At 45.7% G+C, this 26,489-nt stretch overlaps 3 protein-coding genes and 1 long non-coding RNA gene across 8 annotated transcripts; 1 reads left to right on the top strand and 3 right to left on the bottom strand.

Annotated features, from left to right (window-relative positions):
• Positions 1–187: 187 nt before the first annotated feature.
• LOC120723353 lies at positions 188–26,489 on the bottom strand. The gene is made up of 2 exons (XR_005693723.1): positions 26,449–26,489; positions 188–370 (listed from the first exon to the last, which is right to left on the bottom strand). It is a non-coding gene; the product is annotated as an uncharacterized LOC120723353 (long non-coding RNA).
• On the bottom strand, positions 189–12,209 carry LOC120723350 (ankyrin repeat domain-containing protein 10-like). 4 transcript variants are annotated; one of them, XM_040014759.1, is made up of 6 exons: positions 11,879–12,209; positions 8,336–8,488; positions 7,669–7,760; positions 1,389–1,615; positions 1,256–1,315; positions 189–1,161 (listed from the first exon to the last, which is right to left on the bottom strand). In XM_040014759.1, the coding sequence occupies exons 1-6, from the start codon at positions 11,957–11,959 to the stop codon at positions 842–844; spliced, it is 933 nt and encodes a 310-aa protein (XP_039870693.1). In that variant the 5' UTR covers positions 11,960–12,209; the 3' UTR covers positions 189–841. The 4 variants fall into 4 exon arrangements, with proteins under 4 accessions (XP_039870693.1, XP_039870694.1, XP_039870691.1 ...); XM_040014760.1 differs by lacking the exon at positions 11,879–12,209 and adding an exon at positions 9,334–9,558; XM_040014757.1 differs by lacking the exon at positions 11,879–12,209 and adding an exon at positions 9,334–9,558 and having other exon boundaries at positions 189–1,158.
• LOC120723351 (heat shock transcription factor 2 binding protein) lies at positions 9,714–21,212 on the top strand. Of its 2 annotated transcripts, none has more exons than XM_040014762.1 (10): positions 9,714–9,750; positions 9,906–9,976; positions 10,764–10,899; positions 13,721–13,803; positions 13,985–14,134; positions 15,483–15,627; positions 15,732–15,849; positions 19,684–19,787; positions 19,967–20,166; positions 20,577–21,212. In XM_040014762.1, exons 2-10 carry the CDS (start codon positions 9,932–9,934, stop codon positions 20,604–20,606), a joined length of 1,011 nt encoding a protein of 336 aa, XP_039870696.1. In that variant the 5' UTR covers positions 9,714–9,750; positions 9,906–9,931; the 3' UTR covers positions 20,607–21,212. The 2 variants fall into 2 exon arrangements, with proteins under 2 accessions (XP_039870696.1, XP_039870695.1); XM_040014761.1 differs by having other exon boundaries at positions 13,706–13,803.
• cryaa (crystallin, alpha A) lies at positions 21,336–25,405 on the bottom strand. The gene is made up of 3 exons (XM_040014764.1): positions 22,671–25,405; positions 22,330–22,452; positions 21,336–21,738 (listed from the first exon to the last, which is right to left on the bottom strand). The coding sequence occupies exons 1-3, from the start codon at positions 22,866–22,868 to the stop codon at positions 21,529–21,531; spliced, it is 531 nt and encodes a 176-aa protein (XP_039870698.1). The 5' UTR covers positions 22,869–25,405; the 3' UTR covers positions 21,336–21,528.

Raw genomic sequence — 26,489 nt, 5'->3', positions numbered from 1 at the left:
AGAGCGCAGGCTGGTGTCACAGTGACGCTCTGTCCCACGTAGTGACGTCATCTCTCAGTCCAGGCAGTCTTTGGGTTTCTCGTCAGGCAGCCTGATGTCACCTTGTAGAAAACCGTCTGACATTTAACTCAAACATGTTTAAACTACGTTAATGTATTTGTGTGAAAAATCAAAACATGCACAAATACTGTTTTATATGTAAAACAGGTTTTATTGAGTACAAATGCAGGTCAGTGTAAGGTCGTGTGACACACAGTGAAAAACGGCGCCTCTACAACCGTCGTACAAAACACAAGAAATGGTTTAAGCCTCATGAAATTACAGTGAGATCGAAAACAGTTTTCAGCCTCAGTGCAGTTCAACGACACTCCTGAGGTAACACGGTGAGCAGGAGGTCACTCCTGAGCCCAGAGCAGTAAACACCTCGGTTAATGAAGGCCCCAGCAGACGGGACGAGTTCCACACCCACACAGCCAAACAGCACCGTGCTACTGCTAATGCTCTGAACCAGCTTAGCACAAAGACGAGTGAAATATTCCCACCAGCTGTCCGTGGTTGAAAGGCCACTGTGAGGACAGGGCTGCAGAGATGCTGCTGATTAAACCAAGAGAACCAAGTTAACTCGAGTTATGAGAATAGTGTTGCCCTACAGTGTGATGTCACAGAAATTCATCCCTGAAGATTATTTTTGGAAGCAGCTTTTTCACCACCCAGCTGAGTCAGTGTGAGCCTGACACGTCCTGGCTGTGGGCTGTAGGCACAGGAGGATTACTTCTCATCGCCAGAGTAATCCTTTAAAGTTTAGTGGAAGCACATCTGCCTGCAGACGAAGCCTCCGGGTTTATGAGCCGTGGTATAGGTGGATGCTGCCACCCACAGCCTGCTTGGATGGATGCTCCGCCCGGATGCAGCCGCTGTCACTCAGCTCCTCGGCCGTGTCGCCAAAGCCATGGTAGTGTCCATAATGCAAGAAATCCCCACAGTCCACCCCTGTTGGCCCCAGGCACGCGGGCCAGTTGGAGACGCAGCCGCCCGGGCTGCTGCTCAGGTGCAGCGAGCCGCACATCTCGGCTGAAGCCCGCCGACAACGTGGCGGAGAGTGAGAGTTTGGAGAGAGCGGAGGAGGAGGCGCAGCGTGGAGATGCCCGTTGTTGAAATCTGCTTTTAAACACAGCAGCAGAGAAAATGGGATCAGAGGTAGATCATGTGATATTGTTGTAGCCATTTGCTGCTTTGCCACGCAGAGCAAACCCACCTGCGCTGAGCTCCAGGCTCATGGCTTCCAGCTCGAGCGCGCCGCTCTGCACCAGCATACCTGCAGCACAGCACGATGAGAAGAGCAAACAAGCAAGCACCGCGCACACGCCTGACACGTAAACATTTCTTACCATCAGCCCCTTTGGCTTTTTTCAGGTGGCCCGCGTCCAGGGCGGCTAGCTGCCTCTTTCTGCTGAGCGCGCCCAGACCACAGGGGGCGCCGCCTCCATTCTGCACTATGTTCCCCTCGTTACACTGCTGCAGGTGCTTCTGGGCGTTGGAGATGAAGCAGAAACAGTCGTGGAAGCCTTGAGCGTGGGCCAGGTCTGCTGCCGTCTGCCCGCTTGCATTCTCTAAACTAAACAAGAATGAAGTCAGACAAAGTGCATCCTGGGTAACAGCACCTCAAACCATCAGAGCTCTAATGTTGCAAGGAGAAACCATCACGATCGAAGAAAACCAGTCCGAGTCTTGATGGTCTCACCCTGCAACACGTGCTGTGACTAACCTGCCCACTCACACACAGCAGGACCGCGATCACAGCCATGTTTCAGCTAAAGACGACAGGCCGTGTTTCAAACTGTTTACTTTCCTGTCTATCACACAGATGTGAAAGCCGTGTGCATGCCTCCCAAAACTGGATATAATACAATCTGGATATTATCAATAAAGTTCTTTTTTGTATTGTTAATATTCTACATTCATTTCATGCAAAATGAAACATTTCAACCTGTTTGTTTTCATTCTGATGCTGGATCATAAAATTTGCACTCCAGCATCTCAGATCATTAGAATATTTCGAGTTTGAGGAAGTTACTGTTCAGACAGTCTCGAGGACGTACACCGTCTGACTGCTGACGTCACGTTTGAGAAGGATCCATGAGCAGCCACAGAAGGCTGCTCACAGCATGCCGTACTGGAGCATCTCCATGGAAGTGGACCGGAAGGGAAAAGCACGGCAGGAAAAGGTGCAGCAGACATGACCTCAGCCTCGAAATCAGTGTCAAGAAAAGTCATCTCAAGAACCTGGGAGAGCCTGACAGGTCAGATCAAGCCTCCGCTGAACCAGAGATAACAGAGCAGCGCATCTCAGGAGGAGGAGAAGGTCCAGAGTCTTCTTTTCAAACTGAAATGAGCTGTGGGCCACTGCCATCTCACGCTACTGTTCAAGTAGCACAGAAGAACAACAACAAACATTTCCAATGCCAAGTTGCATTATATTTCTTCACGTCAATAGTTTGAGAGCCCTGCTCACATGTCACCTCCTGGTGCTGCTCCAAAGTCAACACAGACATCTACCAGCAGACGTTGGAGCTCTTCATGCTTCTCTCTCTCATTAGCTTTGTGAAGACACTCATTTCTCGAGATCATGTTTCGGTATTTCAGGAGCGGGACCACGCCTCCAAACACACTCGTTCTGGTTGTCATCTACAGAGGCTCCCCCAGTTCTGCAAACTGTTCATTCTCCTTTACGTGCCCTCCCTCCCTCCCTCCTTGTTCTCAATTCCTTAACTTCTTCACTTCTATTTAGTGCACGGGGATCTGCCAGGCCGGGAGCCGTCGCCAGTCCCCTTCGAGGCCTTCCCCAAACCGCAGCTCAGTTCATGTCCAAGCATCACCTTTACCTACTAAAACGCTGTCAAACCTAAAATGAGGACGTGGGCCCAGCGAGTGATGTGCAGCCGACTCACCTGACCTGAGCTATAGAGATTATGTGAAGAGGAAAACAAGAACCAGCCGACCCAAAAACCCAGAGAGGCCATCAGAGCAACCTGGAGAGCAGTAACACCTCCACTCCACACTCGTGAAGTCTCAGCCACGTATAAATGAAGCTGGACTTTTCTGACTGATCTTCTGCTGCACTTTTTCACTTTGATGGGTGATGCTGAGCAGCGTCTGCACCGCTGTGAACATTCGGCTCGGCTGAGAATGGATACAAGGAGTGTAGAAGATATGAAAGTTTAGGTTTTTGAATGAAATGATGAAGAACAGGGGCAGTTTTTTCCCCTAATATTCTAACCGTCTGAGATGTGGTCTATGCATGGTCCTAAATGAAAAAGAACAACATCAGGATGAAACTGGAGGACCAATCAGGACACAGGAATCGCCAACATTTTGCTCCTATATCCTACACAGTACATCTGTGCTGTCATGAAAACGATCATGCTTTTGTGATTTCTAAGCTTCGATTATGTTCTAAAGTAAGCTCACAGCGCTGAAGCTTCTGTTCTGTAATGCTGGGGTGGTTTGGGTTTGAAAGCCCTGAACAGAAGGAGAGACTCTGAAGTGAGTCATCATTAGGAAATGAGCTGTGCTTTGTAGAAAACCACAGATCAAGTTCTGATTATCCACAGATGTTTCCACATAACCTCTCAAACATGCTGAGATCAAGTCTAAGCTTTTCTTTCCTCTGGAGTACCTAATAAAGTGGCCAGTGAGTGCAGATGTAATTTGGTTAAAAACCTACAAAAATAGACATTTCATTTTACAGGTATGTTTACCTGCTGCAAATTCTGACATAAATCTATTTTTTTCTGTCCAAATTGCTCCGTTGTCTTTGTAACATACAGCACAGCACGGCCCTGCACAGCGCTGCACAGCACAGCACGGCCCTGCACAGCGCTGCACAGCACAGCACGGCCCTGCACAGCGCTGCACAGCACAGCACGGCCCTGCACAGCGCTGCACTCTGACATACTCCTGAGACTAAGCTTCCAATCATTAGTGAGGCTGAGGCGTGTCCCATTAGCACACAGTATGTAAACAGTGAGGTGAGAGCTAAGCATGCATGCCTAAACATGACAGTCATCGTGAGTGCTTTGTTAGCATTGAAACCAATCACTGCAGGAAATACCTCGCCAGTTTGCCAGCTGCAGAAACTGTGGGAAGCGATAGTGAGCACTCAGTGGCACAACTGCAAGCTGCTCGCAGATGCACGTGTGGCAGATTCTGCAGTGCCTATTTGGATTGCTCCCTCTTTCTGGGACAACTTCAGAAAATCAAGTTCAAACTCAAAGGCTGAAAAACATCACAACGTGCAGGGTGTTTGTTTCTGCCAGCACAATTTGACAATCAAGATCACAGCTGTTTGTTTTTTTAACATAATATATAACATTTTGCAAAAACACATCTTTATATTGATTTCAAAACAGTTCAAATGTCCTTCAACGAGTGTGCAAATGCCTTGAGCAGAAAAGCTCATGTGAGTACTCACTTTTGAGTCTCAAAGCTCTGATTTCTCTTGGGAAAAGTTACAAAGACATTCAAGTGAGTATTAAATACATTAATAATACTGTGTTCAGTGGTTATTTGGTAGGTTAGTGGACGCATGAATCAGTTTACAGTTGCTAATAACAGCAGAAACATTTCTATCTGTATCAGTTTTGTCAAGGATTCTGTAAAGTAGTCGTATTATTTCTACAGGACATTCAAGTCATTAGACAGTTAATGGTTTCCCTGGAAACTGGCCTAATAAAATTCATTTAAACCATCAAAAAACTCTTTGCATGAGAATGAAATCAGTCACTACTCGTCAGTCGTCCTCAGCCGCGCTCCATCTCTCTCACCGGCTGGTAAGGCAGATATAGAGAAGAGGTTGAGGAAGTGGGGTCAAGCACGCTACGGCGTTAGACCAAATCCACAAAGTGAGTGTAACACACAGAGAGCAGCTGCGTCAGGTTGTAACCACCATAACGTGAGTGCAGAGGTTGCTGTTGCTCTCATTTTCAGTTTTATTTAGACGAGCAGGATTTTGAATTCTGGGTTTAACAGGGAGCCAATGAAGGGAAGCCAATACAGGAGAAATCTGCTCTCTCCTTCTGGTCCCTGTCAGGACTCTTACTGCAGCATTTTGGATCAGCTGAAGGCTTTTCAGGGAGTTTTTAGGACTTCCTGGACTTCCTGGAATTGCAGTCGTCCAGCCTGGAAGCTCAGTGTCATCTAGTGGGAGCTGAGAAGGAAAAGCAGCCGAGCTGACAGGATCACGCACTGCAGAGCTCAGTGAGTGAGATCAGAAACTCTGCTGGTACTGACAGGTACAGCTCCTCTCTCCATTTAAAACATTCACAGCAGCCAGACTTCAACACAGAACGCTACAGCGCCCCCTGTAGGCACTCTGTGTTGGTCAAGAATCACGTCCCATCAGTGGGTCATCAGAAAAGAGATCAAAAGGAAGAACTCAATAAAAGCAGAACATTTCTGAGACTAAATATTTAATAAAAATAATCTACAGGTATTGACACCGATGGACTAAACCGTCTCTCAATATTTTTGCTCAGTAAATGGAGAGCCATGTTTCCTTGCTTTACTGCCCCAGCTACTTTATCATTTTTATTAAATATTTTATAATTTTATTAACAGTCTCTTGAGAACTTTCTGCTTTCATTACAACAGTAGGTTAAGGTAAAAGCCTAAATGATAAATGAGTGTAGTTTTCAGGAGAAAGCAAAGACAAAGGCCACAGTCTGATCACTGTTCTTGTGTTTTCCTCTTATTATGGAGTCTCAGGTGGTGTAACTGTCTCCATTTATATTACAGCACAGCATATTTACATGTTCAACTGCTGTTGCTGTGCCACATGCAGGCATAAAAACATGAGCTTTTCTGCTTTTACACTCACTACTTTTCTCTGCTGTGCATCATGACAAACATACCAGAGGATTTTTACCTGAGCCGCTGCTGAACAAAACACAACACACACAACATTACTATCACTCTTTAAAGCAAATGGCACTCAAATGAGCTGATTGGAGGGAACGGCCACTGAAACACGTTTTAATAGCGGGACACTTTGTACGACGCAGAACGTCGTAAACTCTGATTCACAGAAAACCTTTTTTAAACTAAAATGAACCGTCTGAGAAACAGTAAGGTCATTATGAATGTGCTGGCAGCAACAAAGGTGGACAGGGCCACGTTCATCACTGTGCAGCCTCCTGCCTTCTTTTAACTACAGTCTGTAAACACGTGTGAGCTGAGGAGGCGGCTGCTGCACGTTTGGGAGAGGACCGGTGTCCCGCTCTGGTCAGTCCTGGCTCTGCTTTCATGACACACTAGATGTTCTCAGTTGGTGAACAGTTTGGGCTGCAGGCAGGCCAGCTCCGCAGACGGACTCCTCTACAGTGAGCCAGCATGGCTCATTGATGCCATCTGCTTCCCTGAAACACGTGGATGGAACACCTCTACAGCTCTAAAACCTGTATGTACTTTCACACACTGATGGAGCCTTTCCAGATGTCCCAGCTGCATATCTGGAAAGGCCGTCCACAGGCACTGATGCAACCCCACCCCACATCTGGCTTCTTCTCTCTTTATCCTGCATGTGTGGATGACACGCAGAGCTGTGAATCAGCTCCATCATTACTGTCCGTGATGACATGTTCACAGTGAGGAACATTGTTCTGAACCTGCAGTTTTCTGCAGACTGATGGACTCTGTCCATCTTTACTTCTGAGGAACTCTGCTCTTTGAACGTGTCCCTCCCTGTTACCAGCTGATTAACTGTAAATTCTTCCTCCAGCTGTTTCTGCTTTGAACCTCTGATCGCTCCAATCCAACATCCCAACTCTTTGTGAGGTGTTGCTGCCGTCACACCCAAAATCAGCTCGTATTCTTCTTAAAATGATAGATTATCTCGGTTCAAAGATTTGTAAAACATATGGCTTTATGAGTTGGATTTGTCCAATAAAGCAAGCTTTGGCACAGATTTTAACTGGTCTTTATCATTATGTTCTCACTAAGTTAAGTATTAATAGAACCTGAGGCCATTATTTACTACACCGCCACAGAATGGATTTTCTGCTGTAACTTCCTTATGGACAGTTAAGGACAATTACTTTTTTTTTTTGAATCAAGGATCTTGAGACTATTTCATGTCACCTGTTTGTACCAGAACTTCACTACATCTTCATCTTGGTGATGACAGATGGAAAATGTTTGCGAGGATGTTAACAGTAGACCACTGTGGCTTGTTCCCTCCCAACAGCTGATGAGACACTAAGAATAAGATTTCAGGACAACAGAAAACACGGCAGAACCACAGCAGCTGATCTTTGTTAGCATGAGGAAACACGCAGCACTAAAGAACGCCAAACGCAGCCTGTTAATCAGGAAAACAAAAACAAGTCAGCAGAAATTATGCTGGCTGATGCCCCTTCATCCTCCTCCTCTGGGTTTACCTCAGGCGGGATATCTGAAGCACAGCACTGAGCTGCAGGATTTCCCACTAAAGTAAATTTCACAGTACAAATAAAAGCCGTAGTTATTCTGACCAGACCTGCTGAGCATGTGTGGCCTACATGACTCAAATCTAAGACGTGTAGCAGCTGCTGTGGTTCACACTCGGTGTGCCAGAGCTTCTGTGGTGCTTTACACTGGATATTACTACTAAACCGAAGACTGCAGGATACTTACTGCGGTTTAGCGCCTGCTATCAAAAGGACCTGGATACACTCCAAGCTACCTGACCGAGCTGCCTTATGAATGGGAGCCTCACCAACAAAGTCCTGAAAACACAACGTAAACTGTAAGGTTTGAGATATGAATGAAGCTGTTAGAATAGCACAAGCCAACTGTGTTATAGACATGCAAAAATGACACTAATATTACTGACCAATCGAACTCTAGGAGACAATATCATAATATGAAAATGTTCACAGTCACAGGACTGCAGCTGTGGTGACACTGCTCAGATTATTGTGCACTGCTCTTTTGAAATAAAAGGTGACCAGCAGCAGTCAAAGCTCCTGCCCTGTCGGCCCACGCCTGGGCCACTGATGGAAGAGCTCGGGTTCATGAGTACTGCTGGCACTGTGAACTCTGCATCCATTTCTCATTATCGTTTCAGCTTTGCTGCAAGTACAAGTTCAGTCCCAAAACCTTACCATGACTACAAGTACATATTTAGTGTGAACAACACTGGAGACACTGTCAATAAAATGAATTTCATCTAACTTATGTACAGCAGATGCATAAACCAGAGGTCCCTAGATTCAAATATTCAGTGATAACACTCATAGATGCAAACAGCACCACATTAAGCATTAAATACTACACAATAGGTGAGTTTCCACACACTGACCTGCTTGTTGACGTCAGCCCCAGCCTGAGTGAGCCACACCACGCAGTGAGGATGTCCTCCGAATGCTGCAGTGTGTGTTGGAGTCTGATTGAATCGGCTGGTCACCCTGTTCACCTCGCAGCCCATCTCCACCAGGTGCATCACGCACTCCAGCTGTGCCACATGCCAGTAACAAATACAAGAATCACAGTGACACACTGATCATGTATGTCACTGCTGCAGATCTCAGAGGAGACCTCTGCACTGACGCACTTTCATTGTAAGAAATCTCCAACAGTTCTCCTTGTATATCACCTGAGTATTGTACAGCGTGCTGTTCTCAAAGCAGGCTTCAGCTGACTTTGGTTGTTAGACATATTTAAAATCCCACCTAAGGTCCGCTTACAGGGACGTATAAGCAAAACGTGTAAGTACATCCAGACACTGCTTAAAACATGTGCCCAGTAAGTGTTTGGAGATATTTCAAGGTGGCTGAAGAGACGCTTCTAGCAGAGCTTTGGTAAAGACAATGATATAAAATGAAGGAGATCAGAATAGTACGAGAAGTAATTAATCATCTAATAAAATAAAATAAAAAAAACAGAGAGCAAGTTTTTATATTTCTAGAGAACAGAGGCTGTTGCGGCGTCGCAGGCTCTGGTGTTTGTTTTGAGCCGATTTTGGCGCCTAAAAAGCGATTGGCTCCTACTGAACCAATGAAAACCTCCAAACACGTCAAGTTTTTTTTTTTGTCTTTAAAAAACCTTTGTTGTACGCCGGTACTCAGACATAACTGTTTGGGCCAATCAAACACAGTAAAGGAGCGCGGCGAAATATTAAAGAGGAAAAAATCTTTTAGCTTGATTATGAGCGCTGTCCGCCGCCATGTTGGAGTTTAAACATATAATACACACAGTGTGGTTACAGTTCACAGCAGCAGGCAAAAGTGCACACCTATTTTAACCCTCTTTCGTGTTTCATGGACACCACTATTGAATACCCAGTGATTGCATGCTGACCTGTCCATAGTGAGCAGCCCAGTGAATGGGAGTCCATCCATAGAAGGAGTCCTCGGCAGTTAGATGGATGTGGTTTGACAGCTGCTGTAACAGAAGGACCAGAGCCCCAACATCTCCATCCCGGCAGGCGCGGTGCACTGGGAAGCGGCTCACAAACACGTCATCCCCGGAGAAGCGGGCTTCTAGTCCCCCAGACATGAGTGAGCTGAGAGAGGGCAAACGGAAGCGCTTGTCTCCACCGCACCGGTCCCACGGAGCACACTGAAGAAGTTCAAACACAAAGGAAGAGCCCAGCTCTCTCGCAGGCCGTAAAACCCGGACTGGAGCCCGCCTCACAGCTACGTCCCGTGTGTTTGGGGCGGTCTGCGCTAAAAAGCGGCCAGGAACAGGTCCTCAGTCCTTTGACTCACACCACTGGTGAGCATCTTTATGTGTCCAATATATTCAAAAACATTGGTGATGTGGCACTAAACAACTCAAACCTCTGTCTGTGGATTCAGAAACATTTCTTAGCTAACGTGCTAGCTTTGCTGGCTGTGTAATAAACTGAGTGCTGGTCTCTGTGACCCCAGAAGCAGACTCACCAACCAGCAGTAACATGGCAGCCTTATCAGGCGGGAAAAAGACGAGCCAAAAGGCAAAGGTAAGACACCCAGCCAGCCCCGGACGAACCTGCCTGCTGTTCCTGCTAATCAGGAGAACAAAGACGGCATCTTTAGCTTTGTCCTCGTCAGACCGGCTGGAGTCCAAAGACTGGGCCTCTCAGTGTTTGATGAATCTGTGATAGTGGTTACTACAAGTACAGATTTAAAACGCGTACCTGGCTAATAAAAGTGGGACTTTTTCAAGCCAGCAGCTAAACCTTTAACCTTGTTTTAATTCAAATACAACTATCTGAGTGACAGAGCCATCTTTAGACAGTGTGCTCAAACCCTGAGATGACACTGTAGACTTACATTACATTATAAAACTAAAAATGTGGGCTGTGCATAATTTCAATGAAGAAACTACAGGAAGTGTCTCTGTTCTGTCGCCAGCTTCTTCATAAAGGAGACACTGTAAAGTCTGTCTGAACTTAATTAAGTTAAACCAGTAACTCAGCAGAGACCTCTTAAATGATGGTGATGATTTAAAACTCAGAGAATCAGTGCACTGAAGCTGATATTGCAGAACATGGTCAGCCAACACATACCTAAGACTTTCCTTCTGTGTTTTCTATTCATTTGCTTATTTATAGGCCATCCTACAGACATGCTTCATTGTGATAGCAGTTTACACTGAGCCCTTATCACACTCTGCCTGGTCTGGAGTGCATATTTAATAGTTTCCTTGTCTGTCTATGGATTACTTAGAATCTAAAAAAGCACAATTAAATGAGTGAATCTGTGGCAAAGAAGGATGCAGTCTTTTTCTATCTTTTTTTCTTCCAGGGTGGCTTTATCCGAGTGAGGAAGAGAGATTTAGAGAAGTTGACCACAGAAGTCATGCAGCTTAGAGAGTTCCTGCCCAGAGTTGTGAATGGGGATCTGATGGAGATGCTGCATAAAGCCCGAGCAGCTCAGACAAGTATGCTCAACTCCACTCTGATCCTGCAGTAAACACGAGGGTGATGTGTGTATCACAGAGCAGAACATATACACTTAATGTATAAACCTGAAGGCTTGTTGAAGACATCCAGCTACAGAGAGACAGAGTTGTCTACTGGTCAGTGGAGCCAGGTCTGTTTAACAGCCCTCACAGGTGATAAGGAAAGCCAGGTGCACCTGCTTTCTCATTAGCCTCATTTTATCTTCTACTCTGACCCGGGCCTGACCCAGTAAATATACAGCACTGTTGATCTAAGAAGCTTGGAAAGAAAAGCATCTGGACTTTAAGTTTCTTGAAGACATTTCACCTCTCATCCGAGAAGCTTCTTCGGTTCTAAGAGAGTCCCCGGTATTCCAACCCTAGTGGGAGTTGACCCACTGCTGATCATGTGTCTCACCACATGAATCAAGGTGTGAAAAAGGGTGTGGGTCATTATCAGCAGAGGTTTCGGGTGAGACCATTGTGAGACCTTGCTTCACCAATTCACCTGACCTGTTGAGGTCAACTGGCAAGATGTGAGTGGTTGTTAAGGTGCCTGGGAAGGGATCTCCAAACTGGATTGTAGGTGGCAGACAACTGGTATTGTGAGCCACCTGGGACTCTCCACCAGTTTCTTCAAACATCTTCAAGAACCTTAAAGAAGTCCAGTTGCTTTTCTTTCCAAGCTCCTTAGATTACCATGACCTGCACAGGCATATAGCACTGCTATTCACGAAGGATGTTGTCTCACCACAGTATGTTGTGGTAATATAAGAAGAATTGGGTCGTGTCTTTTTTTTGTAAGACATTGCACACCACGCCGAGCTATGCCAGGTTCCCAGCTTTCAGCAGTTTGGGGTGGGGGTACAAAAATAGTATTTCCTGCCTGTCAAACTAGTGAATATGTGGTATTTCCACAAATTCTCCTAAAGACATGGAGACAGTATCTTGGGTGCTGTTAGGTGCCTGGTGTCCTCACCTGCTGCTGTGTCCGGCTGTTTGTCACCCCCGCTGCTTTCCACTGGACCATTCTTCTGAGAGCAGCCCGGTCTGCCAGCATCCTGGCCTCCGCCTGCCACGGCCTGGCTTTAGGGTGGTGCTCCCCGTCTCTCTGGCTCTGGCACAGAGGCTAACTTGCTAACTAGCTGCTTGTGCTCCGACATGGCGACCATGAAATATGTCCCGTCGGCTCTGCTGGATCTCTGCCATCACCTCGCTCCTGGATGATGATGTCATCAAATCTCCCGTGACACTGAGCATGCTCCTTGATGTCCTCTGACAGGCGCAGACGTCATCGCGACAAAGCTGAGAAGCGCTCTTTACGAACCCCGCCGTACTCTAACCAGCCGTCTGCTGTTTCCATCCAACCTTTGAAAAACACGAACAAAAAGCCAGCTCAGCAAAACATCACGTGTGATTTAAAAGTCTAAAACGAATCAGTCATCACCTGTAAGGTTTTTCCGTTTCCTCTCTTTGTGACATCTTCCTCCATCTGTCACACGCGTGTTTCTTCCCGTCGCTCCTCCTCGATAGCGCTGCAGAGATGCTGAAATATCAGCACCACCGTGAATGCATCACGGGGATGATAAAGGCTGTGCTGAGGCTGCAAACCCCCGAGATGTCATTTATTTTTCTCACTGACCTGCCTGCATGGTAGACGCTGCACTTAAGGTTTTTCACCCATTTATCTGGGTAAAAACTGTCATTGACATTAAAAATGTCCTTTTCAGGAGGGCTCTAGCACTGCGCCAAATATAAGGTGACAGCTCTATAAAGGTATTTGAAGTGACCCAAAGGACTGGTCTGTGTAGGTGCTCAGTCATCCAGCTCATGGTGGTCTAAGGAGCCTGGAAGAAGGCGCCTGAACTTCTTTAAATTCCCTTTAATATCTTTGTCTAAGCAAAGAGACATAAAAAAAACGCAGGGAAAAATCAGAAATCACTTTTTGGCACGACAGCATTTTGGATTCTTCTGTCCACTCGACCCTGTTTACCACCCCCAGAAGCCCCAGCTTGTCCTCCTCCACACGCCTCCTTACCCATATTGACTCTCACAGCTGCCCCTTCACTGCAGAATGTATGCCACTGTTAGACTGCTCCAGCAGCACGCAGCATATCATCTAAGAGGTCCCACACTGGACCTGAGATGTGCCCTGTATTGACCTGTCCATCTCTGAGCACTATGCTATCCCTTTTCCTCTTCCTTTACAGGAACATCAAGTCTGTTACTACATGACACCTAGTTCACATCTGTGGGAGATGCACACACAGACCACACAGTGTGCTGTGTGTAAGACGCAGGCTTTTAAGTTGCATACTGCCATTCACTGCTTAGACTCCATGGCCCCTAATATCATGTCCTCCCCCTGGTTCACCTGTGTGCTACACTCCATGAAGGGCTCAGGCCTCAGTGTCCCCCACTAAAGAAGGCTTGTTAACTATTAACTGGTTGTTTTGTCCCTGTGAAAATGAAAAGAATTACAAACCCATAGAAGGTCCAGAAACCCAGGACCACCGCAGTGAAACCCTGTCTCTGCTTTCTCATGGTAAACACTCACCGCCACCATGGAGATCGTGTCATAAATCACGATTCTCAGCCACTTATTCAGTTTAGGGTCTCAGGGGTTGGAATTAGAGGCGGTTATACTCCGGAGAGGTTGCCGGCCTCTTACAGGACTGGGAGATTATGACATAATCAAAATGGGACCAAAACTCTACCTTAAAACTGACAAAGTTTCATGTTGTGCAAAACTAGTGTTAGAAACATTACATAAGAATATCTGCTCTCAAACTGTGTGTGTGTTTAGTGAAGGAGCAGATTGTGAAGGAGCAGATGAGGCAGGAGTGTCTGCACCTGCAGTCTCGACTGGATGCTGTGCAAACTGAGAGTCAAAAAGAGAAAGAGGTGAGAGCGACAGTCAGACCTGAAAATGGACTCATAACAATAACATGAAAATATTTCTGGTATCCCACTGAGGAAACTGGACTTGCTTGATGAATTTGGGCTTGTCTTGCTTTAAGCCATGCTGTCATTTATTACTTGTTGTATGTGACACTGCACTGAATCCACGTGAATGGATGTTCAGGAAAAGCTGCTGTTACGTGAGCAACTGTGGCAGAGCAGAGTGGAGCTGCAGCAGCAGGCAGACTTCTGCTCTGGTCTGGGATCTGCTGCCTGCAGTCTGCTGTGGAGCTGCTCTGCCAAGGAGGACACCGTCTCACTTTGGCTGGCTGATGTGAGTCATCTTCAGTCTTTTCTGTCTCTGTGTGTGGACTTGGACTTGTTTTCCTGTAACAAAAAACCCCCAAATATGGCTACAGGGATACATGTTAGTGGTCAGTAGCGTTTGTATAAAGTGCAGCCACAGCTGAAAGTGAAACAGTATTCAATACATGAACATCAGATCCCAGTTTAATCCCAGTAGGAGGAGACACAAGTGTTTTGGGAATGGGCTGCAGCCGGAACAAATATCTGCCTTTAAAAAATCAAAAATCATTTCCACAGTAACAAACTTGTCCCAGCATGCACAATAATTAGTTTGACTTGCTTGATCCCTCCTTGAATCGCTACCTTATCGTGGTGGAGGGGTTTGTGTGTCCCAGGGATCCCAGGGGCTATGTTGTCTGGGGGCTTTTGCCCCCTGGTAGGGTCTCCCATGGCAAATTGGCCCTGGGTGAGGGACCAGACAAAGAGCGATTCATAAGACCCTTATGAAAAGGACACCGAGGGAACAGTTTACCCTGCCCGGGATAGGGTTACCGGGGCCCCGCCCTGGAGCCAGGCCCGGGGAGGGTGCCCGAGGGCGAGCGTCTGGTGGCCGGGCCTTAGTCCATGGGGCCCGGCCGGGCACAGCCCGAAGAGGAGACATGGGCCCATCCTCCCGCAGGCCCACCACCCGCAGGAGGCGCCATAGGGGTCGGGTGCATTGTGTGCCGGGTGGCGGCCAGGAGCGGAGGCCCTGGCGGACTGACCCCCGGCTGCCAAGACTGGCAATAGGGACATGGCCTGGGCGCCTCCTGGGTGAGGTGTTCCAGGCATGTCCCACCGGGAGGAGGCCCCGGGGCAGACCCAGGACACGCTGGAGAGATTTTATCTCTCGGCTGGCCTGGGAACGCCTTGGTATTCCCCCGGATAAGCTGGAGGAGGTGGCTGGGGAGAGGGAGGTCTGGGCCTCTTTGCTTAGGCTGCTGCCCCCGCGACCCGGCCCCGGATAAAGCGGATGAAGATGGATGGATGGATGGACTTGCTTGATCAAACCAACACAGTATAATTACAAAATGACCTTCTGACCACTGTGTTGTACATCTTTAGCTGTAACAATAAAATATGTTGTTTAAAGTGTTTGATGCAAAAGAAACATGGCTCCATATATTTTGGTCATTCCACATAATGATAATTTTATGCAGTGCAAACAAAAGAGCATCCTCTCTGCTCCTTCTCTTCTCTCTCCAAATTAAATTGGCTCCATGTTTTGTTGGTCACTGAGACATGATCTAACAGTATTTGTAACAGCAGATGTTAATGCTGCTGGATTGTGTGTGCGTGCGTGTGTGTGCGTGTGTGTGTGCGTGCGCGCACTTCAGGGGAAGCTGCAGGCCTTCCTTGCTGTAGCTGCTCAGACTCTCGAGAGCTTTGTCACGTCTTTGGATGAAGAGGAGAAAAGTCAAACTGAGAACTACAACTCCCACGAGCACCAGTTTGTGCTGGCAGTGGCTGGGACCATTACTAGTGAGTCTGAAGCTTCTAGCAGTCAGAAAGGATGTGTCGAACCACATTTTCTTAGAACCTCCATGAACACGAATAACTACTTTTCTTTGTTTCTTATCAATCAGATGTAGCAGCAGTAACGCAGGGGCGGGACTTCCTGTCAAGCTCAGCGCATGTCTTGCTGGACACTTTGATGAAACTTCTCAAGTTGATGAAGCCTGGTGTCTTCCCCAGACTGAAAGTGTATGTGGATCAACCTCTTTGTCATTAATATATATCAGGATTGAATAGAGTTAACAAGAACGTGACACAATGTTTGATCCATGAATCATAACAGGATCAAACCTACTTTTACTTTCCTCTAAAGCAGTCATTTGCAAAGTAAAATTCCTACATTTTTCATTCAGTAATATAGATTTTAATTTGAAACCATCAGTGAGCCTCAGTGTCGGTCAGCTGTACTGACTTTATTCACAACATAGTTTTCAAAAAGTCTGCACACTGTGTGAAATGTAAGTGAAAACAGATCCGAGTCAGGTCCACACCATTGAAACACTTTATTAGAATGAAACAGTAACAGGAGAACATCCGGGTCTTTTTAAGAATAGGCTTGTGCAGACTTTGATGGCAGCCACACATTTTTAGTTAGCCTGTGACAGGGTGTGTTTCCATGCTGCACTCCTTTGTAAGCATCACTGGGAGCACTTCAGCGGTTCAGGTTAAATTGAATTAAATTTTCAATTCAGTTTTGTTTATACAGTGCTAAATAACAACAACGGCTGCCTCAAGGTGCTTTATATATTTATATTATATAATCTAATATTATTATATATTATACCCTACTATAATACATACAGAGAAAACCCCAATGAGCAAGCACGTTGGCGACAGTGGGAAGGAAAAACTCCCTTTTAACAGGAAGAAACCTCCGGCAGAACCAGGCTCAGGGAGGGGCGGGGCCATCTGCTGTGATTGGTTGGGGTGAGAAAAGGAAGACAAGATAAAGACATGCTGTGGAAGAGAGACAGAGATTAATAACAAGTATGATTCAATTCAGAGAGGTCTGTTAACACATAGTGAGTGAAGAAGAAACACCCAGTGCATCATGGGAATCCCCACCAGCCTCAGGGATTCAGTGTCACCTGATCGAGCCTGAATCCAAACTGGAAGCTGGTTCCACAGAAGAGGGGCCTGAAAACTGAAGGCTCTGCCTCCCATTCTACTTTTAAATACTCTAGGAACAACAAGTAGGCCTGCAGAGCGAGAGCGAAGTGCTCTAATAGGGTGATATGGTACTACAAGGTCATTAAGATAAGATGGGGCCTGATTATTTAAGACCTTGTATGTGAGGAGCAGGATTTTGAATCCTGGATTTAACAGGAAGCCAATGAAGGGAAGCCAAAACAGGAGAAATCTGCTCTCTCTTTCTCTCGGGGTGGCTGTAGCTCAGGAGGTAGAGCAGGTCACCTACTGATTGGAACGTTGGTGGTTCGATCCCTGGCTCCTCCAGTCTGCATGCCAAGTATCCTTGGGCAAGATACTAACCCCAAGTTGCTCTCCGATGCATCCATCGGAGTGTGAGTTTTGTTATAAAAGCACTCAGTTTAGAGTCAGTGTGGGCAGTTGGGAGATTGAGTGAATGAGGCATGTTGTATACAGCACTTTGAGCACTCCGGGAGAGTAGAAAAGCACTATATAAGAATCAGTCCATTTACCATCTTTCTAGTCCCTGTCAGGACTCTTGCTGCAGCATTTTGGATTAGCTGAAGGCTTTTCAGTGAGTTTTTAGGACATCCTGATAATAATGAATTACAGTCGTCCAGCCTGGAAGTAATAAATGCATGAACTAGTTCTTCACCGTCACTCTGAGACAGGATATTTCTAACTTTAGAGATGTTGCACAAATGGAAGAAAGCAGTCTTACATATTTGTTTAATATGTGCATTGAAGGACATGTCCTGGTCAAAAATGACTCCAAGGTTCCTCACAGTGTTACTGGAAACCAAGGTAATGCCATCCAGAGGAAGAATCTGGTTAGATACCATATTTCTAAGCTTTTCAGGGCCGAGTACAATAACCTCAGTTTGATCTGAATTAAGAAGCAGAAAGTTAGCGGCCATCCAGGTCTTTATGTCTTTAAGACATTCCTGCAGTTTAACTCATTGGTGTGTGTTATCTGGCTTCATGGACAGATAGAGCTGGGTGTCATCAGCATAGCAGTGTAAATGTATGCTATGTCTTCTAATGATGCTGCCTAAGGGAAGCATGTATAATGTAAACAGAATTGGTCCTAGCACTGAACCCTGTGGAACTCCATAATTAACCTCAGTGTGAAGACGACTCTCCATTTAAAGAGTGTTCAGAGAAGTTTGGACTTTATTTGAGTTAGATTTTGTATTGTGACAGTTAACGGTAATGCTATGAGCTAAACGTACTCGCTCCATTTTAAGATCTTCTCTGGTATAAACATCAGTATACTCATCAGTTCATCGGTCTAAGTCTGCCAAGATGAATCATCCCATTTATAACCAGTAATGGTCAACTATTAAAAAGCTGATAACAGCTGGAATCTGGTTTCCAGAGGGTTGTAGGTCCAGGTTTCCATGCAGTTCCAGCTGCTGTAATTGTGAGTGACTATTGGCTTCTCATTCTGTACAATATAGAATCCATGTAACAGTTTGTAGAAGAATTTGGGCTGCAGGTTTTGTGCCTCCTTTGTCATCATTCTTATCCCTCAGCTATAAAAGGCTGAGTATTGTTGTCGCCCTGCTGGGCAGCATGGACACTTTGACGTAACATAAGGTTTTCAAACTGATACAAAGGCGTGTCTAAAAACTTGATCTGTGTTCTGATGTCTCTCCTTGTTTCCTGAGCTTCCTTCTAGCATTGAAGTTCTAACATTTTATTAAGACAAACAACATAAGTAGTTCCAACACGGATTAAAGCTGCTGCTTCTCCACGAGGATTGGAGCCATTTGATACGGTGCAGCCACCTCACTGGTACCCTTCATATGTGAGATATTTCAGAGATGTCCAGCTGGGATGTCTCTCAATTGGGAATGCCTCGGTGTCCTATGATAAGAGCTGAAGGATGTTCAGTGGGAGATGGAGGTTTGGGCATGTCTGCTCACACTGTTGCCCATGCTGGCTGCACCCTGATCATCAGCAGCACGTGGATAGAAAGATGCAGATTCTGTTTTCATTGACATATTAGTAGAAAGTTAAAGTGATCATAGCCAGAATCAGACAGGTTATGTCAAGCGACACTGCAGAGGTTCTTGTCCATGTATTTGTGTCTTCACGTATTGATTATTGTAACGCTCTTCTTTCTGGGCTTCCCACGAAAAGTTTCAGAGGTCTACAGATGGTGCAAAATGCAGCTGCTCGCATTTTAACAAGAACTGGGAAATTTGAGCACATTACCCTGTTCTGAGATCTCTGGCTACCTCGTCAGGTTCGAGCAGATTTTAAGGTCCTGCTGCTCACCTACAAGGCTTTAAACGGACTGGCACCTTCATACCTCTCCGACCTTTTACACCTTCATGTTCCACCCCGTGCTCCATGTGTTGAACACACATTTGTGTACATGTCTTAATTCTGTGGCTTTTAGTTTTTAAATTCTTACTGTTTTTAACTTGTATTGTGTTTTACTTGTACTGCTATTCATCGCTTTTATTTATTCATCTTTTTAGTTTCAAATTGCTGCACAGCACTTTGTTTGAAAGTGTTTTATAAATAGAGTTATTATTATTATTATTATTATTATTATTATAGTGACCAAGAGTTTGTAATGTTTGTGTGTGGTATGTGTGTTAGTAAAAAGGGGCCTACTAAAGTAAATACCTGTAATTGCAACAGTGTGCAGAGCTCATACGACCACAATGAAACCCACAAACTTGACGAACATCATAGTTTCACAGTGCTGACCAGCCACCACTCACTGACTGGAATTTTATTAAACTTCTTTTTTAAAAGCTCTTAAAAGGGATCTGAATGTGTTGATATGTTGTGGCCACTAGATGTCAGTGTTTCTCTGCAGTGTGGACTGCTGTTCACTACGGTGATGCTTTGCTGCAGGTTGATGCTGATGGCGCTCTATAACGTGAGCATCAGTCTCAAAGGACTGAAGTACCTGAGTGAGAACCAAGGAATCCTCCCTCTCATCTGGAGCCTGCTTGATGGTAAGCTGCTGCATGCTCCAACAACAACAGTGTCTGCCCATCACTCACAGACACTGTGCAGACACTGTGCTCTAGCTCTAGCCTACAAGTCTAACCTTCAATGACACTGATATAGTTAATTGAATAAACTGTCAGTGTCACAGACTGTGTATTCCAGGATCTAATTTGTGTGTCTGTAGACGGACACTGGGAGGTGTGTCTCCACTCCCTGCGTCTCCTGCAGTCCATGTTGTTAGAGGACGATGTGTTGCTCCTGTTGGGCTCCTCGCTCCTGGATCCAGACCTGTGTGCTCGCGTCAGCAGGCTCGCTGCCAGCACGCAGCCAAGCCTGAGAGTGACTGCTCTGCAGACCTTGGAGGACCTCCAGGCCCTCCAACAGGTACCACAGTATGATGAACCCTGCTTCCCTGCTCTTGCAGTCATTGTGTTTACCACACTAACTCTGTCAGGACAGAAATGAGGACCTTGTATGTGTTCAGGTTAACTTCACCTGTTTTGCTTCTTTTGTTAGCATCTGAGTCTTTCACTGCTACTTTTCTTCACACCTGGTAATTTATCACATAACAGTTAGTGAAAGCACTAGTTAGTGTGTTTTGGGTTCGGCTGTTAGTCTCTGTTTTGCTGAATAGAGAAGCAACTGCACTGATGTCTCACACGGGCAGATCTAAAGTCTAAAGCTGGTGTGATTGTGCACTGCATGCAAATGTAGACACTTGTCCCTTCCTCACATCACCGTGAGATCCATCCCTGACCTTTCTGAGCACAGACTGTGACATGGTGTGTTTCCAGGGCCGGGCCTGCAAACAGAGCCGTGTGTGACGAGGGAGGACTTGAAGTGAAAGAAGAGCCTTTCTCACTGCATTGTTCACCGTTCAGCTTCTATGTATGTTCACACTGCTGTGCATTGTTAGTGCTTAAAGTGCATGTAGATCTGCATTGTTAAACCTGTCCTAGTAAAGATGTTTGCAGTGTGTCTGTGTCGTGTCAGTACAGCAGAAGCACAGGACTGAACTGCTCTGAAGGTCTTCTGCACTGATCTGTTCTCTGTGCAGTCACCCCACGCTGCACACACTGAGCTGTATCCATGGACTAAAGGCACGAGCAGGCGTCACTCACCCTCTGTATACTCTGCTAAAATCGCTTCACTGAAATCATTGTTATCTTATAGAAACTCTCTCTGTTCTTCCTGATTCATCAAAACAAAGTCTGAGCTGATAAGAAGAAGGGCAAAAGGAGTAAGACCACACAGGGGTTGCATTTTGTTAATTGTACAGCTTTATTGCTTCTTTAGTATGGACTTGAATAGTGAGCAGATATCCACTGAACAAAGCTTAGACTTCAGTACAGGATATATGTGAGACAAAGGCTTCAGAGGAAGAACATGAATGGGAGAAACCAGGGCTGGTACAGAACATGCCAGACATGTTTGTTTCAAGCTCAAAGCCTGTCAGAGGACTGCTCTGAAACATGCTGGGCCATGTGAGTGTCTCCAGATGACTTCTCTCTTTAAAAACTCCAGCACCTCTTACTCGACTGCCTTGGCGGGCCGATTTTTGTTATACTTTAAACAGTGATACTAATGAGTTAAGAAGTAACTATAGAAAGAGAAGCAGGGAAGACACAGATATCCTCTAAGGAAAGGGGGAAAGAAGAATTCTGGAGTCGTCCATCCCAGTTGATGCTGGTTATTCACGGGGCTGAGCTCCTTCAGTGCCCCGGGTCACCCACCAGCACTTGGCCTCTAGGAGGAGGCGGCAGCGTTGGGCTTATCGTCACGAGTCACGGGGATGCTGCGCTCGCTGCGGCCAGACTCGCTCCCCCCGCTGACCTTTGGTCCGATCAGAGTCAGCAGACCGTCAGCTGACAAGGTGCAGTTGATGGATGATTGGTCAACGCTAGAGGGGAGGCGGTAACGGCGATGAAACTCACGGGAGATGTAACCGTGGTCGTCCTGAAAAACAGCAGTATTGATGCCATGAAGCCGTTGTCAGTCCAGGGAAAGCTTCACTCAGCTCACTCTCACGAGAGAGCGAGCACACACTGCTTCCTGCTAACTGCTGAGGGTTTCAGCCTTCAAAGTAAGAGACCAACCCAGCTCTATTAAGACGGGTGACAAACTGAGTGGAGTTGTTGTGAGCCAGGATAAGTTAGTATTGTGTGTTAAATGTCTATTTAGTCTTTTCAGTCCAACATGACTTGTTTTTCCTCTTTTCATTTCCACTAATAACACAAAATAAAATGATAATGTCCAGGCTAGAGGACACCTAGCTGCACACCTATTACACCCCATAACAACACTGAAGGCATCTTCATGTGATCAAATACATCTTTTTACCTTTCCTACATATTACAGGGAACTTTCTCACAGTCTAACATAAACAGGTTTGTATGTCTAAGCACCGTGGTTACGTACGTACGTGTGGTTTGTTGCTACATCTCTGATCAGTGATCTGACTCGTGTTGGAAAATCCCTCAGGAAGCCTTTATGTCCTATGAGTCTAACTCACTCACTCGTGGTGTGTGCATCAGAGAGGAGGACTACCTGTCTTTCTCCATGCTTGCCCTGGATCTCCACATAGTCGTCAGCGACCTTCACACTGAGCTCATCGGGAGAGAAGTGCTTGACGTCCAAGTAGACTGTGAACTTATCCCTGTCAGATCTCACCTGAGGGAGACAAACACAGAGAACATCTCTTGACCTTAACTTCTGAAACTTTAGGTCAACAACTTCATTTCTTGACTCTACGTTGTATGGAGCACAGTAGATGTTAGCTTTCAGTCTAACTAAACTCAAGACAAAATACAAGTATGTATTAAACAAGAGATGTACGCCGTCTATCCTCTAATAACCACAGAATATGAGACTAAATCCATATTTTTTACCTCTGAGATCCCAGAGTTGGAAAAATCCAAAACGTTGCGGAAGAGTGACTGTCTGTAATAGGGGCTGATGGTGGAGGCGGCGTAAGGGAAGAGGTCGTAATCAAACATGCCCTCTCCAAAAAACTGGTCAAAGAGTCTGGCAGGGTAGACAGAGCCCAGGGCACGTCTGAACCAGGGGTGCTGGATGGCAATATCCATAGCAACTGAAGACAGTCTGGTCTACTTTGGCTTGGTGGGGAATCCAGCAGAGGAAAAATGGAGATGAGGTAAGAATGGGGGAACGATGGCGGTAAAGCAGTGGCTGAAGAAGGCTTTCAGAGTGCTTTGCTCCCCTCTCTACAGCTGCCTCCTCTTTATATACCTGAGAGCCAGAAAGAGAGGCTTTAGCCACGATCCCTCTGGAATGGCATTATCTCAGCATGGTGGGTTGGGCCCTGTCAGCAGAATCAGGGTTGAGGATGGGGGGGCACCACTAGGTCCAGTCCCTGCTGGGACGCAGCGGTAGTCACATCAGACACCCGGGGCTGCCAAAACAAACTGTGCTAGACGGAGAGGAGGAGGGAGAGACAATGAGCTCAGGAAGCCAACTAAAGACACACAGGGATTTCACCTGTGTGACAATGCATCGCACACATACACGTAGATCTGTTCTGTCAGTCAGTCGGTGACATAATGCTGTGGTATTGTTCTGCCTGTGTGTTTGGATGACGGGCAGATTTAGTAACAATGCAGTCCAGAGTCAATGGAACAACAGCTGACAGAGAAATGTGAGAAAGGAAGTGTGCCCTTCAATTCCAGCATTTTACAATGAGGGGGAAATAAAACCGGTCTGGACCTCAGCAGGCCTCGCAAATTCATCCCAAGGTCGGACCATCAGTACTGAGAGAAGCTGCATGTCATACTCTACAGTCCTCAATTAGCAGGTTAAAGTTCACAAGAGCAGGACTGAACAAGTATGGCTTGAAGGGCTTCTAGGAGAAAGCCTCTTCTTTCTATAAAGAGCATGGCAGCACAGCAAAATCCTGAGGAACAATCAATCCATTTATTGATAAGCACATTTAAAAACAACAGGTTGACCAAAGTGCTGTACATAGTAAAAAGTAGATCGAACACACACAATGAACAAAACAAAACTCAGTCACAATCAAAAGCTAGAGAGTAAAAATGTGTTTTCAAACGGGTTTTAAAAAAGTGTTGGAGAGAAGTTTGGGTGCAGCAGAGGCCCGATCTGTGTTTCCTGTTTCCTGTCAGCTGGCCTGAGAGTTCTCTTAGGAGTATTATTAGTTATCAGATCAGAGAGGTATGATGGAGATAATCCACTTAGAGATTTAAAAACAAGCATTAAAATCAATTCAACAACGTGCTGGAAGCCAGTTTAAATGAGCCAAGACTGGGGAAATATGGTGTGTTTGGTCTGTGCAAGTGTAGATGTTTGGCTGCGATGCACCAACACAAGCACCTGTCAGCGTGGTGAATGTTTGCAGCCACACAACCTGTCCAACAACTAAAGCGTGGACAGCAATGACCAAAGGACAGCGGGTCTGTCTGATGTCTCAGTGTTGGTGTTGAAGACGGAGAAACTGTTTAAATTATGCAGTATAACAACTATATGACCAAGTTCGGTTTTTTGTCAGCCATATTTGGGTTACTCATGTTGATTAGCATTAGCTGACTTCTTGGCTAATGCTAACTGAATGACCAGACCAGGGATTGGTCAGTCCTAGACCAACGTCATTATGATGCAGCACCATGAGTGATGGTTAACTTTCAAAGGGCTGGTCAGTAAGTTTTCTTTTTTGCTATTTGATTTAATTTCTTTCTGTTTTGTACGGCGCATAACTCGGAGCCCCTCTGACGACATGGCCCCAAAAATCAAAACATTGTGCCCACAAAATACTACTTCGTGGGCATGAAATAGGTATAACGTGCGCACAAAATGCTTATTTGTGGGCACGAAGCAGTATTTTGTGGGCACAATGTTTTGATTTTTGGGACCATGTCATCAGAGGGGCTCCGTACATAACAAATAAAGTAGTTTCATACAAATAAACCATTTGTGGTGTTGTTGCGATGTTGCAGAGCCTTATATATAAATGGCAGATGAAGTTCCTCATACTGGGTCTATTCTGCACGAGGTGATATTCAAGGACCAAGCACAGCGCTCATAAACAAGAGGCCTGGTCTTGTGCAGCATAAGATCAGTTTTGGCAGAGCGACGGTGAAAGAAAGTGAGACTCACACAAACAGAGATACAAATGACTTAAAAACATAAAGGGGTCTGGTCCCAAAGTCCTCACACACTTTGAGTTGTTCTACTGTAATAGATAAAGTTGTGTTGTGACAGAAGCCTTTACACTGAAATATACATTTTATCACAGTAAGGCAAAGCTTCAGAATTCTAATTTATAGCTAAGGGTCACTTCCCATGTCTGTTGTTTCTCCACCAGTGGCTTCCCGCTGCCTGAATGGGTCTAATCCCACAGGGCTTTGGCCAGCGAACACGGGGGCTTAGCCGCTCCATGCACCCACAGGCCAAGAGCAACTGGGCTGGGTAGCTGGGTTGGGATGTTTTGGGGGCAGTTTAGGCAGCTTGTTAGGGTTCAGGGTTGCTACCGGATGCAGATGTACTTGCACTGGCTGCATTTCAGCAAAGTCAGCATTCTGAGGGTTTTTTCAATGGTTCAGATAATGCCCGTGTTCTCCATGTTTTCACAGCTCTGAAAAGCTGTTTTGGTCCACAAACTGGCGACTCATGCCCATATTCAAGAGTTTTTCATAAGAAAATAAAGTAGGTTGATCAGGACAAACACTAATGGTAACATAAATGTTTACATTTAGTTAAAAGCATCCCAAAGTCAACCTGCCATATACACTACAATATATACTGGTCAAGAGTTTCAGAATGCCCCAATCTTTCCAGCTCTTCAAGTCATTCAAGTCCAATGAACAGCTTAAATGGTACAAAGGTAAGTGCTGAACTGCCAGAGGCTAAAAAAGGTAAGGTTAGCCAAAACTGAAGAATAATGTGCATTTCAGAATTATACAAAAAGGCCTTTTTCAGGGACAACATGAGTTAACAGTTTAAAGCTGCTCTGCAGCAACGGAGGTTGATCAAGCCTTGAAAGCTGCTGCTACTAATTCCTACAGCTGTTCCAACCTTTCTGGATTACTTCCCCCTCTGTCTGCATAAAAGCAGTGCTGGGACACACTGATGTACCCTCGTGAGCATCAGCTGAACACTATTGTACTGCAGAAAGTAATGTGTTGCTACAAACATGGTGAGAAAGAGGCAATTAACAGTGGAAGAGACACAGACCATCATAACACTTATAAATGTCGGTCTGTCCTACAGAGAAACTGCAAAGAAAGTCAAGGTGTCAGTGAGTCCAGTTTCCTTCAGCATCAAAGGCTCAGAAACTGTGACAGCAGGAGGTCTGCAGACCCAAAGACACGACTGACTCAGAGGACAAGTTTCTGAGAGTTAACAGCTGTGTGACGGCGGCTCACAGGACAACAGCTTCAAGCAGCTTCATAGTACCAGTACCGGTCCCGTACCAGCAGACTGAGAGACAGCTTCTTCCACCAGGCCATCAGACTGCTGAACACGTCATAGACACCTCAGCTTCACTACTGGAACTTCAACATTATGCACTCCACACTGTATATAAATGCCACTTGTTTTGCACATATTCAACTCTGTATATTTTATATATTTTATTATTATTATTATTTTTTTTTTTTTTTTTTTTTACTATTTAATTTGTAAAAATGTGTATACACACACACACACACACACACACACACACACACACACAGGAA

Source organism: Simochromis diagramma, unplaced genomic scaffold, assembly GCF_900408965.1.
Source record: "Simochromis diagramma unplaced genomic scaffold, fSimDia1.1 OVJJ01000165.1, whole genome shotgun sequence".
NCBI classification, from domain to species: domain Eukaryota; kingdom Metazoa; phylum Chordata; class Actinopteri; order Cichliformes; family Cichlidae; genus Simochromis; species Simochromis diagramma.
This window is presented reverse-complemented; position numbering and strand designations above follow the sequence as displayed.

What these genes read in the sequence shown, in the direction of transcription:
- LOC120723350 (XM_040014760.1), bottom strand. Translation starts at nt 9,531, where the DNA reads ATGTCTGGGGGACTAGAAGCCCGCTTCTCCGGGGATGACGTGTTTGTG. An exon ending in ATAGCAGGCGCTAAACCGCA is followed by an intron (nt 1,616 to 7,668) that starts GTAAGTATCCTG and finishes ATTCTTGTTTAG; the next exon opens with TTTAGAGAATGCAAGCGGGC. An exon ending in GAGCCTGGAGCTCAGCGCAG is followed by an intron (nt 1,162 to 1,255) that starts GTGGGTTTGCTC and finishes TGTGTTTAAAAG; the next exon opens with CAGATTTCAACAACGGGCAT.
- LOC120723351 (XM_040014761.1), top strand. Translation starts at nt 9,932, where the DNA reads ATGGCAGCCTTATCAGGCGGGAAAAAGACGAGCCAAAAGGCAAAG. An exon ending in GTCTTCCCCAGACTGAAAGT is followed by an intron (nt 15,850 to 19,683) that starts GTATGTGGATCA and finishes GCTTTGCTGCAG; the next exon opens with GTTGATGCTGATGGCGCTCT. An exon ending in ACCTCCAGGCCCTCCAACAG is followed by an intron (nt 20,167 to 20,576) that starts GTACCACAGTAT and finishes GTGTGTTTCCAG; the next exon opens with GGCCGGGCCTGCAAACAGAG.
- cryaa (XM_040014764.1), bottom strand. Translation starts at nt 22,868, where the DNA reads ATGGATATTGCCATCCAGCACCCCTGGTTCAGACGTGCCCTGGGCTCT. An exon ending in CCAACTCTGGGATCTCAGAG is followed by an intron (nt 22,453 to 22,670) that starts GTAAAAAATATG and finishes TGTCTCCCTCAG; the next exon opens with GTGAGATCTGACAGGGATAA. An exon ending in GCAAGCATGGAGAAAGACAG is followed by an intron (nt 21,739 to 22,329) that starts GTAGTCCTCCTC and finishes GCTGTTTTTCAG; the next exon opens with GACGACCACGGTTACATCTC.